Source organism: Myotis yumanensis, unplaced genomic scaffold (assembly GCF_028538775.1).
Source record: "Myotis yumanensis isolate MYYU_CA2020_CCGP unplaced genomic scaffold, mMyoYum1.0.hap1 SCAF_9, whole genome shotgun sequence".
In the NCBI taxonomy this organism is placed as follows: Eukaryota; Metazoa; Chordata; class Mammalia; order Chiroptera; family Vespertilionidae; genus Myotis; species Myotis yumanensis.
In genome coordinates this window covers 60,207,525-60,220,005 of record NW_027223760.1, presented here as the reverse complement: position 1 = coordinate 60,220,005, position 12,481 = coordinate 60,207,525, and the positions used below count along the sequence as shown (strand labels likewise).

Genomic DNA, 12,481 nt, shown 5'->3' with positions numbered 1-12,481 from the left:
AGCCTTTATTTGTGGACCTACCCTTTTAGCTTGTCACATAAATAAAAGCCTCAGAATCAGAGATGATTTTAAATCATGGCTCTACCACTTACTGGAAGGGCAGATTTGCTTACAGAAATTGGAGCTCAGTGAGGCTACCTGTAAAATGGGCACAGTAATACCAATCTGATTTTGTGGGTTTTAGAGAGTTATAAACAGCTAGTCCAAATTTAAAACATACTAGGTAAACAATAAATGTTTATTTTCTTCTTCCACAAGTTGTTTTTTTTTTTAATCCATTTCTAACTATAGTTTGGGGAAAGATACACTATCTCAACAGTGTGAGGATTTGCTTGCCTACACACAAAATTTACTGATCTCTAGTTCTCAATTTGCTCTTTCAAGAAAGAACAAAATAGTACCATTTTGGTTCCACTGATGAATTCAACAACAAGGAAACCTAGAGAATTGCACTTTTCACCAATACTGTATTCAACATACTAAGGCTGAATACCCAGTGAAAATAAATAGGCAGTCTATGCGAAAAGACCAACTCAAGCTGGATACCCCCCCCTCTCAGGTCCCTAATCTAAGCCTCCTTACTAGAAAAGGCCTTGTATAATAAAGTCATAAATACAGCAGAAAGACAACTGGAGCAGAAGTCAAGTTCCCAGCCCTCACTTTGCCACAAGGTACCAGGAAGTCATTCAATCTTTCTGGGCTTTGGTTTCTTTATTTCTAAAATACCACTAAGGAATAAGGGAGGGGGAGAAACAGTCAATTATCTTTAAGTTACCTTAGATGACAAGCTCATTAAGCCTTTATCTCACCACATACTTCTATAAGCCAATTTGTGGTCCAACAGGTTATCTTTGCCACAATTTGCTCATTCACTAGGTAGCAGAATACAAGCATTACAAACATCCTATCACATCTCATACCTAAATCAGAAGAGTACAGAAGAACCTACATGTACATATGGTCTGGTATCAGGCCAGGTTCCCCTTTTACTGTCAATCCTTATTATGTCTTCCCTACAGTACTTCATGTAGCACTACAGAACCTCTCACACATATTTCTGCTTTCACTCATAACAGTACAAACACAAAATTCCTTTATAGACTTCAGCAATACCAAAATGCTACAACTAGTGAGAAATAATCTCGAAGATCCTTTCAAAATAAATTTATCACTTTTGTATATGTTATTTCTACAAAATCTACGTTTAGCAACTTGTCCCTATCTTCCTTTTTTATCAAGCTTAACCTTCCTTTTCTTTTTTCCTCTTAACTTGCTTTGTCTGCTCCAATATTCCTTAAGTATTACTTGTTATATATTCTCTGATTTGGGTTTCAAAAGCAGATGATTAAAACTCTGTTTTTCATTGTTTCTCTCTCTAACCTGAAATCCTTCTCAAAGATGTCCTTTTAAAAAATTAATGTGGCTCTACACAGTACTTTTTTTTATCTTTTATTAAAATCTTAAAAATAGGCCAGAATACTGTTTTGGCAACATCAACAAACCTTAAAGGCCCAACTTGGTAGTTTAGAACCTAAATCACTTGTACAGGGTGCAAGATATAAGTTCTTCATAATGAATTCCAATCTATAAGGAACAGAATTAGAAGATTTTAGAGAAGATTAAAGGAGTAAACCTGACTTCTCTGAAAAAGGAAATAACCACCAAACACAGGAGCATATGTATATGTATATGTCCCCAAAAAATGTATACACACTTTGAATACCATTATTAATTCCAATGGTTTAAAACTGAAATAAAAGAAACATCAATTGAGCTACCAACTGTTAAAGTGTGTATACATTTTTTCGGGACACCCTGTATAAGTGTATATGCATATATGTGTGTATAAACATATAACATATGTGTACATGTTATATTAAGATGCCTTCTAGGAAAATCCAAATCAATAGATTTGGCAAAGGAAAACCATACTGTATTAAACTTCAAGTCAATTTCCTACTTTTAATACCTCTGGAAAAATGTTTCAAGTAAGAGGTTAAGTTAGGTTTTTAATTTAATATAAATGTCAATTATTTTCTTTGTTCCCATTTTCAGCAATAAATGAAAAACTGGCCCTCCCATTCCTGGTTCTGCCATATCCACAGGTTTCATAATTTAAATCCCCCCAAAAGTAAAGGAAGGTAAGAGAGTCAAGTTCTTGAAAGGCTAACATATTTTCCTCAAGTATGAACTACCTTTCTGTGAGAATTAGCATAAAAACCGTAACTGTCATTAAAATTGATAAATATCCACCCATTCAGCAAAAGTATGACCTGTTACTATATATGATGATTACAGTCCCCCAAAAATCAAATCGCTGTCCAATGCAAGTTAATTACAGATTTAAATACCAATGGTCCCCGCATATTCTACTTCCTTTAAAGAGATGTAACTGCTAAGTTTGCTTTATATAGGGCTCTTTGGCTACCACAGTACATTGTGAAAACAGGTAGTTCTTTTTCAGCAAAACATCTTCCATTTTCTCACTTATTTAAAACAAAGGATGTTCTTAAACTAACAACAGTATGATTGGTTGTTACCTTTGCTCTTAACTTAAAATAGGATTTCTGCTTTTCCTTTAGTCAAAGTCAAACTCACAATCCCAACAAGGAAACAAATAATAGTATGTAGGGGGGTACATGTATTTAGTTCCTACTACAAGTCTAACTAATTAAATGCTAGATGCTCAGCCTGGAACCTGAGATTTCAAGCTGAGACCAAACCACAAAAACATATTATGCTGAATACATTATTAAGGAAAGAGGATCCACATAGGTTGTCATTATCAGTCTCATTTCATAAAATCAAGTATTGAGCTCCCCAGCCTCCAGAATTGTTTCCTTCAATTTACCTTGTATAATTTTTTTCCTTTTCTGTCCATATCATGCAGTCCCTTCCCTACAACATGAGGATGGATGGCAGAAAACTTTCAGTCCCTTGTTCTTGAGCTAGCCATTACATTCAAAACTGACACTAATAATTTTTTCAAGCCCTTGCAATAGATGTCATGAATATTTGTTTAATTTTCCGCCATAAATTAAACAAAACTAAACAATACCATTCTCCTGGGGGGCAGGAGGGCATGAAATAACAAAAAAGTACTAAAAGGTGAATGGGAACACAAAGTAAAGGATCTAACTTCCAGGGCTCATTTATAAAAGGAATATATAGGCACTTATTGCTCATACTCCCCCTTCTACAGACAGTAAAGTACCTCGTGTCCCTTTTAATGTCTTTAAAACTCAAAGCCAAAAGAAACGAATGAAATCAGAGCTATTTCATTAGCTCCATTAAAACTACACCAAGGCATTGCTCCCAATTCCAAACTGCAATCTTCTCCATTATCTTCTGTACCTTAATTCAGCAAACATTTGTCAAGCCCTACTGTGCTAGGAAGGTAAATCTGCAAATAACTAGGCCCAGATTAACTGCAATGACTTGTAGAAATCAGGGTACAGTTCTGGTCTTAGTAACATGCTATTGTCTTAAAATGATTGAGCCTATCTATCAGAAATATGCTCTTCAACAACAACAAAATTTAAGATCTTTGGTTTCAGGAGAAAAAGAAATCCAATTATGTAAAGTTCAAATTTCCTCATACATTTAAGTGCCCCAACATCATGTAAACTCTTTAAATAAAACAAAAAGTATACTGGGAAATGATGGACTAAACACAATTACTGGAAGTGCTCAGCACGCAACCAGTCAATAAATATTTATGGAATAAAAACTTTAAGTTTTATTTGCCATCAAAATCCATTCTCTGAGGCACATATGAACTCACTTGACAGCCACCTGCTTCCACATTTTGCCTTCTGGTTCACTAATGACTAGACCTTTGTTTCTCAAATTTCAATAAGATTTAGAATCACCTAGAAAGTCTGTTGGAAAGGCAAATCCCTTGACCACTTCCTCCCCACAAATCACAGTTCCAGAAGCTGGATCCTGCATTTGTAATATTCAAGTGAATCTCAGACGGTCAGATCATATTCTCAGTTAGCATTGGCTTACCCTCGCAATGGGCGAGGGGAAAATTCTGGGTTGTAAATGATATTAATTAGAGAACAAAACTGATTATATGTGAACTAAACTATAGGTTACTCGATTCTTTTAAAAATTCACTAATGCTTAATAGATAAGATAAAATATAAGTAAAATAATTTTTGCTTTGAAAATGGAAACTATCATTCAATCCACCAAAACAGACACTTTTCTGAAATACTTAAGTGATTGTCGATATTTAGAAAAAGATTCAGAACAAAGCAAGTTACGGAATGTAATTCAGGGAAGCACTTATATAACTGTGCTATAATAGTTTTAGGGGAAAAAATACCACATTCAAAATACTCCATGTCAACACAGGAACCACTAGCCACATGTGACTATTTAAATTAAAAATAAATAAAATTTGAAATTCAGTTCCTCAGTTGCAATAGCCACATTTTAAGTGATCAAAAGCCAAACATGGCTTAGTGGCTAACATACTAGATAACAGATATAGACCATTTCATCATCACAAAATTCTACCGGATAGCTCTGGTTTGGAGGTAATGGTATCTAAATAAAATATGTAATCTCTGTCTCCTGAATCAGAGACCTCTATCCAGCAATTTCCAATTTTAAATATATACATCCACTTTAGGTAATTCACTTTAAAAAAACAAAACACCCAAAACCCTATCATAATTTTTCTGAAAGTTGTTTTAAGAAAGGTCACTCAAAAGTGAATGCTTATTCATGTCAGATTATCAAAACACAAATATTTAAAGAGGTCTGAAAATATCAAAGACACTAAAATGACAACTAGGTTTTCACTAAATCAGAATCAATGAAGAGTGTTTAATTATTAGAAAACAAAAGGTAGTAGGTAAGTAAGACTGGTCCAGAAAGATGAAAATACTTAAGACTAGTTTTCCAAATACTTAAGAAATATTATTTATATGCATAACAAATAACTGCATTACAACTGGTTTTAAAATGATCTTGCTACAATTAATTCTAGTCAGTGACATTTTACTATCTTCAATTTCTTTCCACCAACTTAGCACTAAAAATATCTATAAATAACATAACTACCATAAGACTTACTTAAATGTAATTTTATATGTGGACTATTAACTCAAAAGCCTGAGCAACTCCTGGTTTTAGCAAAAAAGTAGCCAAAAGTTAATCAAACAACTTGCAACGTAAAATTTTATCTCTCAACTGCATCAATACCTAGTTTAAAACAATACTGTATAATAAAACTCAAAAGCATGGGCAACAAGATGCTGAAGCATGAGAAGTAACTACCGATTTAAGAAAAAGTAAACCTTATTACAAAGTAGAATTAAAACTTCAACAGGCTCACAACTGTATACTAATTCAAATTTAGACCTACTTTCCCTGAAGATAAAAACATCGCTTTGACTAGGGTTCTTTTAGAAGAGTTCAAGTGTACTCAAATATGATCTCTAAATTACAGAGGACTATACTGATTCTAATCAGGAAGTTTTGCTCCATGGAAGAATTTTATAAACCTGTCTTAACAAATTTAACACATAAAACCTAACATTAAAAATGTACAAATGTGAAAAGGTCACACAAATGATTACAGTTATGATAGTATAGCATTCCCTCGTATTTTAGACTCCTTAAAATTATCTGTTTACTTCAGAGGTCTACATCAAATCTAAGAATCAGCAAAGAAAAGCAATAACTGATAGTTACTAAAACTGTATTAAAGGCCCTTAAAGAGAAAAGACTGTAGTAACTTACCCGCAACACTAGTGATTGTAACTGGAACTCCTTGCACTTGAACGCCTGCCGCACCCAGGTTGGCAACACTCACTGTCTGAAGGTTAGGCACTGATGCAAGCTGGGCAGTATTCAAAGTTATTGGGGCACCAGCAACAGCCACAGGAGCAATCTGAGCAAGAGTTGTGCCACCACTTGAAGACACTGGGGTGATGGTTAACTGTTGGGATAACCCAGCATTCTGAACTTGCAAATTGGAAAGACTCTGAATATTCTGAACCTGTACTGTTTGCCAACTGATTTGCCCTGAAGGTGTTAAAGTTGGAGCCCTGATAAGCACCTGAGTCGGATTTACTGCTTGAAGTTGAACATTCTGCAAAGGCTGCTGCTGGATGGTCTGAATTGTCTGCCCTGACTGGAGTTGAAATGACTGTGGCGGAATAGCCTGAATAATCTGTTGCTGAGGCTGTTGGATCTGGATCTGTTGTAAGATAGGCTGGCCTACAATTTGCACCTGCTGAAGAGAATTTGATTGATCCTGTGTATTCTGTATTCCATTCGACTGAAGCTGACTGGAGCTCTGGGCTTCAGACTCAGTAGCAGCAGGTGTTTGAGATTCTTCAATCGTGCGTTCTGAATTATTGGCTGATGTGCTTGCATACTGGCCCGTATCTGCTGAGCTCACTAACGTGTCACTGCTGGTCAGAGAAGTTGAAGCAGTGGTCGTGCAGGTGGTGGAGGAGGAGGGGGATTCTGGCATGGTACTGGAAGAAGCAGTGGTGGTGGTGGGTGTGGAAATTAACTGACTCCCATTAGAAGTCCCACTATCAGTAGTAGTAGCAGGCTGGCCAACCTGTCCCGTCCCGCCTCCTGCAGCCACGTTGTTTATCACTGGCAAAGCTAAAGTCACTCCTCCAATGTTAATTGGCAGGGTTGTTACAACTTGAGCCTGAGTACCAGGAAGGGTCTGTAACTGCAGTGGTATTGAAACACCAGGTCTAATTTGGACTGGAACTGTCTGATTTGCCAGGTTTTGAGCAAGAATATTCCCAGAAGCTGTCCTGTTAGCAGCCGTGAGGATAGCTTGATTATTACCTGCAGAAATGAGCTGAATTTGACCCTGCAAATCCTGTAGAGATGAACTACTAGTTGGATTGATCTGAATTTGCTGGCCTTCCACTGTCTGAAGTTGTGGAATCACTTGGTACTGTACGCTACCACTTGGATTTTGTACTTGGATGACTTGAAACTGACCAGGGGTGGAAGAATTACCTGATTTAGTTTTTGTAGGAGATGCACTCCCGTTATTACTGCTGGAAGAACTAGACGAACTAGAAGCTGGTTGAGAAACGTTATTTTCTTTTGAAGCAGGAGGAGTGGAGGCAACAAGTTGCCAAGCGTTTCCAGCAAGTTGTGTTGTGACCAGTTCTAGCTGTTGTGGTTGATTTTGAAGTTGCACCAATCCTTGGCTTGGATCTATAATAATTTGCTGTTGTCCAGTTGCTTGATTTTCACCAGGAGTCCCTATTTTGCTGCAAGTAGCTGCCAGTAAAGCCAGAGGAGAGGGCTGAGAGTCCTACCCAAAAGGGGATGGTAAAGGAGAGGGGGGAAAAAAAGTGGGCGGATTTAGTGGAGGCCAGTAGGTGGGAGGGGCTTAGTTATTTATTTTGACAGCTCTACATTTAAGAACTTACTCAGGGAAGTGGCAGAAATAAAAAAGAAATATTAACAAAATCAGTAAGATGTAGGAATAAGGAAGCTGATCCTGTAATACAAAGTTTAAATAAAAGAAAATTTCTAACAAACTTCCTTAAAAGTGTTATTCTCCTGAACTCAAAATGTCCTTGGGAAAAATACACACCGGTTTGTTTGTTTTTTTTTTTATATAGTCTGAGTTCCTAGTGTAATTTTAACCAACGTTACCCTCAAACGTAAAATCTTTATAAATTTACAATTTAACTTCCTCACCCTCAGAAAGATGCTTTGAGTGGATAAACATTTTTATCCTGGTCTTAACTTCTGGGCATTTAAAGGGCATAACTCCCTCTTTCCCCTTACGTTCCGTGATGACATGTTTAATATGTTTCCTTTTACCTGGGAGCCTGAGGTTTTGGTTTTTTTATTGTTATTCTCTGGCTCAGAGGGTTTCCCTCCTTCTGTAGCCATCGCCGCTGCCGCCGCCTCCTCCTCCTCCTCCTTCTTCTGATCTGCAACAAACCCCCCCAACACACAGGCACGACAACAGGTTACCAGGATGATTAGCATTCGACTCCCCCCTTCTCGCCTCTCCCGCCCCTGCGAGCAGCAGTCTCCATACACCCGCGGTCCACGCACGCCGGCAGGGGGTGGGGAGGAGGAGGGCAGGGAGGAGGGGGTATCACAAAACGTGGTTGGAAACCCGACCCATCGGCTCCAGAGCGACACCCAAAAGGAGGCTGTTCTCGCTCAGACATGAAGACAAAACACAACCCTCCTTCCCTCCCCCTGATTCTCTCCCGCCCTCTCCTCCTCCCCTTAAAGCATCTCAGCAGCCCCGGGGGAGGGGGGAGAACCGAGCAGGGTCTGGGGAAGGAGGGAGAGGGAGGCGGCGAAGGAGACCGAGGGGGGTGGAGAATACGTACCGCTCATCCCGCATTAACAGGACAAACCCTCAGACGGAGACGCTGGGAGAGAGGTGGGTGGGGGTGGGGGTGGGGGCGAGGCGGGAGGAGAGGCCGGTCCCGCCCGCCCGCGGTGGCTCGGAGGAGGCTGTAGCTGGCACAGGCTCTGCCTCTTTTTCCGCGAATGGCCGCCGCTGGGCTGTGGCGTAGCAGCTCCTCTCTCCGCCCGAGCCCGGCTGACTCGCCCTTGATTGACAGCGGCGGCGCGCGGCGCGGGCGGCAGCGCGGGCCAGGGGCGGGGCCAGGGCGGCACGAGCCGGGCCGACTCCCCACCCCCCTCGGCCTCTCTCCGCCAGAGCCGCCGACTCTCCACCCCTTCCCCCAGCGGATTGGCCGCCGACCTGCCGGGGGCCGGGGCGCTGGGGCCGCCTCCTCTCCACCCCTTTCTCGGGGTTATTCTTTTTGCAGCTTTTCTGTTCCTCTCTAGGCTCCTCTGTGCTCTTTCTCTCGGCGTTCTAGCTCGGGCGCGCGGCCGGTAGGCCCTCCATGCAGCCAAACTTGTTGTCTCAGGATATCCCGCCCCCTACTCATTCCCCTGCGCCCTCCCCTCAAAACCCCGCTCCAGCACCCCTCGGAATTGCCAGTAAGGAAAAAAGTAGGGCTACCGCTTAAGGGGAGCCGGAGGGGCGGATGCAGGGGCGCACTGGCCACAGACGGCTTGGCGCGCCGAGCGAACTGGCCGCTGCCCCGGCGCAGGGAGCATGCCTTTCCCGAGGCGCATCCGGACCCGGGCGCCCTTTTTCCCTGGCTTGGCCCCCATTGGCTGAGCCCCTGGTGACGCGCGCTGAGTGGTGGAAGAAAGAGGGCGGGGAGATGCCGCAAAGGCTCTTGGCCCTTGTAGTTTCCGGCTGCCGCGGCGCCCCTCCCTGGCACCGCCTTCCCTCCCGCCCCCGACCGAGGCCTCGCTGCCGAGCGGAAAGCTGCCCGAGGGGGCGGTGGCGGCAGGGCGTGGCCCGGGCCGAGTGGGAGTTGAACTGAGAGAGGAGGGGGAATGGGTGTTGTTTGCCTGGGCCTATCCGCCGCGCGGGGCTGCCCAAACCACCTCTGCCACCGCCTCCTCGGCTCCAAGCCGCTCCCCGCGGGGCGAGCTCACACCCGGAGCGCTCCGCGATTGAGCGGGCGGCAGCATGGGGAGGCGGGGTTTGCTGTCCTCCGGGTTTGAATGAACCCGGCTTCTTGGAGAAGTGCTTTCGCCTTTCCTTTCTTTGCTCACCTCCCTCCCCGAGGCCCCCCGCTTCAAATCCGGGGCCTGCTTTCCCACAGAGAAGGATCTTCCATTTTATTTGTTCTCTGGCTGACTGCTGGAGCAGAGCAATGGCCCTCCTTCTAACGCTGCAGCATGTTTTGCCGAGTAGCCCTTATGGTTGGTGGACTTATCAGCCTCACAAGATTCTCGAGGTTAAAAAAACCCCCAGCTCCATTTGGGTCAGCACCGGTCACTGTTCAGCCTAAGCTTCTAAGCAGGCGGAATTTACATATGACCTACAAAGCATTTTATTGTCCAATGCACTTGAGCAGTCTCCTGGCCCCAGCTTTCCTCCAAAGTCCTGAAGTCAGGACGATACCATGGGGTATAACAGGCGCCTGGTTAAGTGTCTCAGAGGTGGCAGTGAATAGCTCATGTAAACACTGGCCTTGGGAGTCAGGGGCCCTTGCACACGCAGGCTCACTGCCACCCACTCCCTTTTGGCCTGGGCTCCACACACAGCTTTGCGCATTCTTGTCTCCTGCCCAAGGCCTGCCATGTAGCAAGGGTGACGAGATCCCAGGGACTGCTGCACTTGACTGGCATTTCCTTTGCTTGTTAAACTAATTGCAACATCCGCTGATGACAAAGCCAGCAGTGCAGCAAGACAAAGCAATTCGAATAACGAATTAGATACTATTGTCTACGCCTTCTTTAAACAATGAGCCGAAGATCCTTAGAAAACCTGCTTTCCTGCCAGTACAGTACAGAAAGCTCAAAAGTACTTCTTGCATTTACAGACATGCGATCTATCCTAGGCTCTAACCAGGAGCCTCCCCAATTCACTATGATGAAGGAAGGAAGACATTTTGCAGTCTTATGAATTGGGGCATTCCCTGTAGTTTTCTTACCTTACAAAACCTGGTTCGGAGGGGCAATGCCGCTAGCTCTGAACCACAGGTTAAAAAAGAATACTTATCCATTCAGTATGGATCTACAAAGTGTCCTAAATATGTGCACCCTAAATTTAACAGGTATTTGTGAAACAGTGTAAGGGAAGAAAATAATTTTTCTCTACCGCTTTTAGCTGAGACTCCTGTAATGAAAGATTAACGAGAAAAAACAATTTTATTAACGTGTATACCTTATGTATACATGTGAGATAAATGGAAAAATGAATAATTCCCCATGGTAGCTTAAAATTTGGGGTTAAATATCATTTTAATAGGAAAAGTTAGAGATGGGGATGTATGCCTCTTGGAGGGGAAAATAATTTTTAGGAAAAATGAATGGGCCTATAGTAAAATAGGCCCACTAAATCCAGGGGTGGGCCAGGGAATAATGATAACTTGTGACAAAGTTGTCTGGATGTGGTATAGACTTCTGGTTTCTTCTCCTGTGATAAGAGTCAGTCTCCCATGGTTGATGAGACTCCCAAAGAGGGGATTTATGACAACTGGGTTCCTCTTGGAGGGGCAGATAAAAGGAGTTGAGAGAAAACCTGCATTTGCTGTTTTTCAAGTGCCTACAGCTGAACATAATCAATGTGCCAAAGTGGCATATTCTGCTAACCTTCAATAGTTAATACGCCCTGATTTTTAAGGTGGGCCAAAGCTTCTGATCCCTGGCTGAGCCATGAGACTGGGACAGGTGACTAATTACCTAAAATTAATAATTTCTCAGGCACCATCTATACTAATAAAAGGGTAATATGCTAAGTAGACCAGACATCTATCCAGACGTCCTTCTGGACAAAGCCACAGTGGCGGGGGCCAAGTCAGAGGCGGTTAGGGGCGACCAGGCTGGCAGGGGAGGGCAGTTAGGGGCAACCAGGCAGGCAGGCAGAGGTGGTTAGGGGCATCAGGCAGACAGGCAGAGTGGTCAGTGGCGATCAGACAGGCAGGCAGGTGAGCAGTTAGGAGCCAGTAGTCCCAGATTGTGAGAGGGATGTCTGAGGGGTCCTGGATTGGAGAGGGTGCAGGCTGGGCTGAGGGACTCCCCCCCATGCACGAATTTTGTGCACCGGGCCTCTAGTATCTATATAATAGAAGGTTTAGCTAGATGAAAGAGCTCCAAAATTACAATCATTCTTATACCACCTTCCTAATTTAAGCTATGTACCACCTACATTATTAAATGTTATTCTTTAAACCAATTTACTTTTATTCCTGACCCAAATAATTTAAAAAGTTGATATCACCATAGTAAAGGAAAAGCTAGTGTCTTAGCTATAAGAGTAAGTATAAATATAAAGCAACAAAATCCTCAGCTTCAGGCCAGTGAGGGTGGTTTATTTCCAGAGGAAGCAGTTCATTGAAAAAGATTTCTTCCTACATTCATATTTCTCATAGAACAGTAGCTTGAAATTTTTTTTCATGATGATCCACAAGAATAAATATATTTTATATTGTGACCTAGTGTATATACATATGCAGAAGAAATTAGCATTTTTATTCAAAATATTTAACAACATTGAGCACTGACCACTAAGATCAAACACTGCCTCAAAGCTCTAAAAGGGTATCTTAGAGGCCCCCTGCCATGCATTTCCCTTGCAGTTGCTGGGTGGAGATCTCCAGAGGGTGGGCAAAAAATGTTGGCCATGGGGAGAGGGGACCAGACAGGACTTAGACACTATTTATTTGTTCAGGGGTAACAGCTTTTAGAGCCATATCAATATGTATTAGTTGAATATCAACCAATTATGTTAACTGAAACAAAGTTTCAAGAAAAATTATTCGTCTCCCTACTCTCCCTTTTATTATTATTTTAATAAATCCTCACCCGAGGATATTTTCCTATTGATTTTTAGAGAGAGTGGAAGAGCGAGGGAAAGACAGAGAAATATCGATGTGAGAGAAACACATCGATTAGTTGCCTCTTGCAAGAGCCCCAACCA

General features: G+C 42.3%; 1 protein-coding gene across 2 annotated transcripts in view; it reads right to left on the bottom strand.

Moving 5' to 3' along the window:
* Window positions 1-8,551, bottom strand: part of SP4 (Sp4 transcription factor) — a 54,699-nt gene extending 46,148 nt beyond the window's left edge. For both annotated transcript variants that reach the window (XM_070424413.1, XM_070424414.1), the window contains exons 1-3: window positions 8,358-8,551; window positions 7,831-7,943; window positions 5,758-7,312 (exon numbers count right to left, since the gene is read on the bottom strand). In XM_070424413.1, the coding sequence (XP_070280514.1) occupies window positions 5,758-7,312; window positions 7,831-7,943; window positions 8,358-8,364 (1,675 nt within the window). In that variant the 5' untranslated portion in view covers window positions 8,365-8,551. The remainder of the gene's footprint in view (window positions 1-5,757; window positions 7,313-7,830; window positions 7,944-8,357) is intronic.
* Window positions 8,552-12,481: the final 3,930 nt, after the last annotated feature.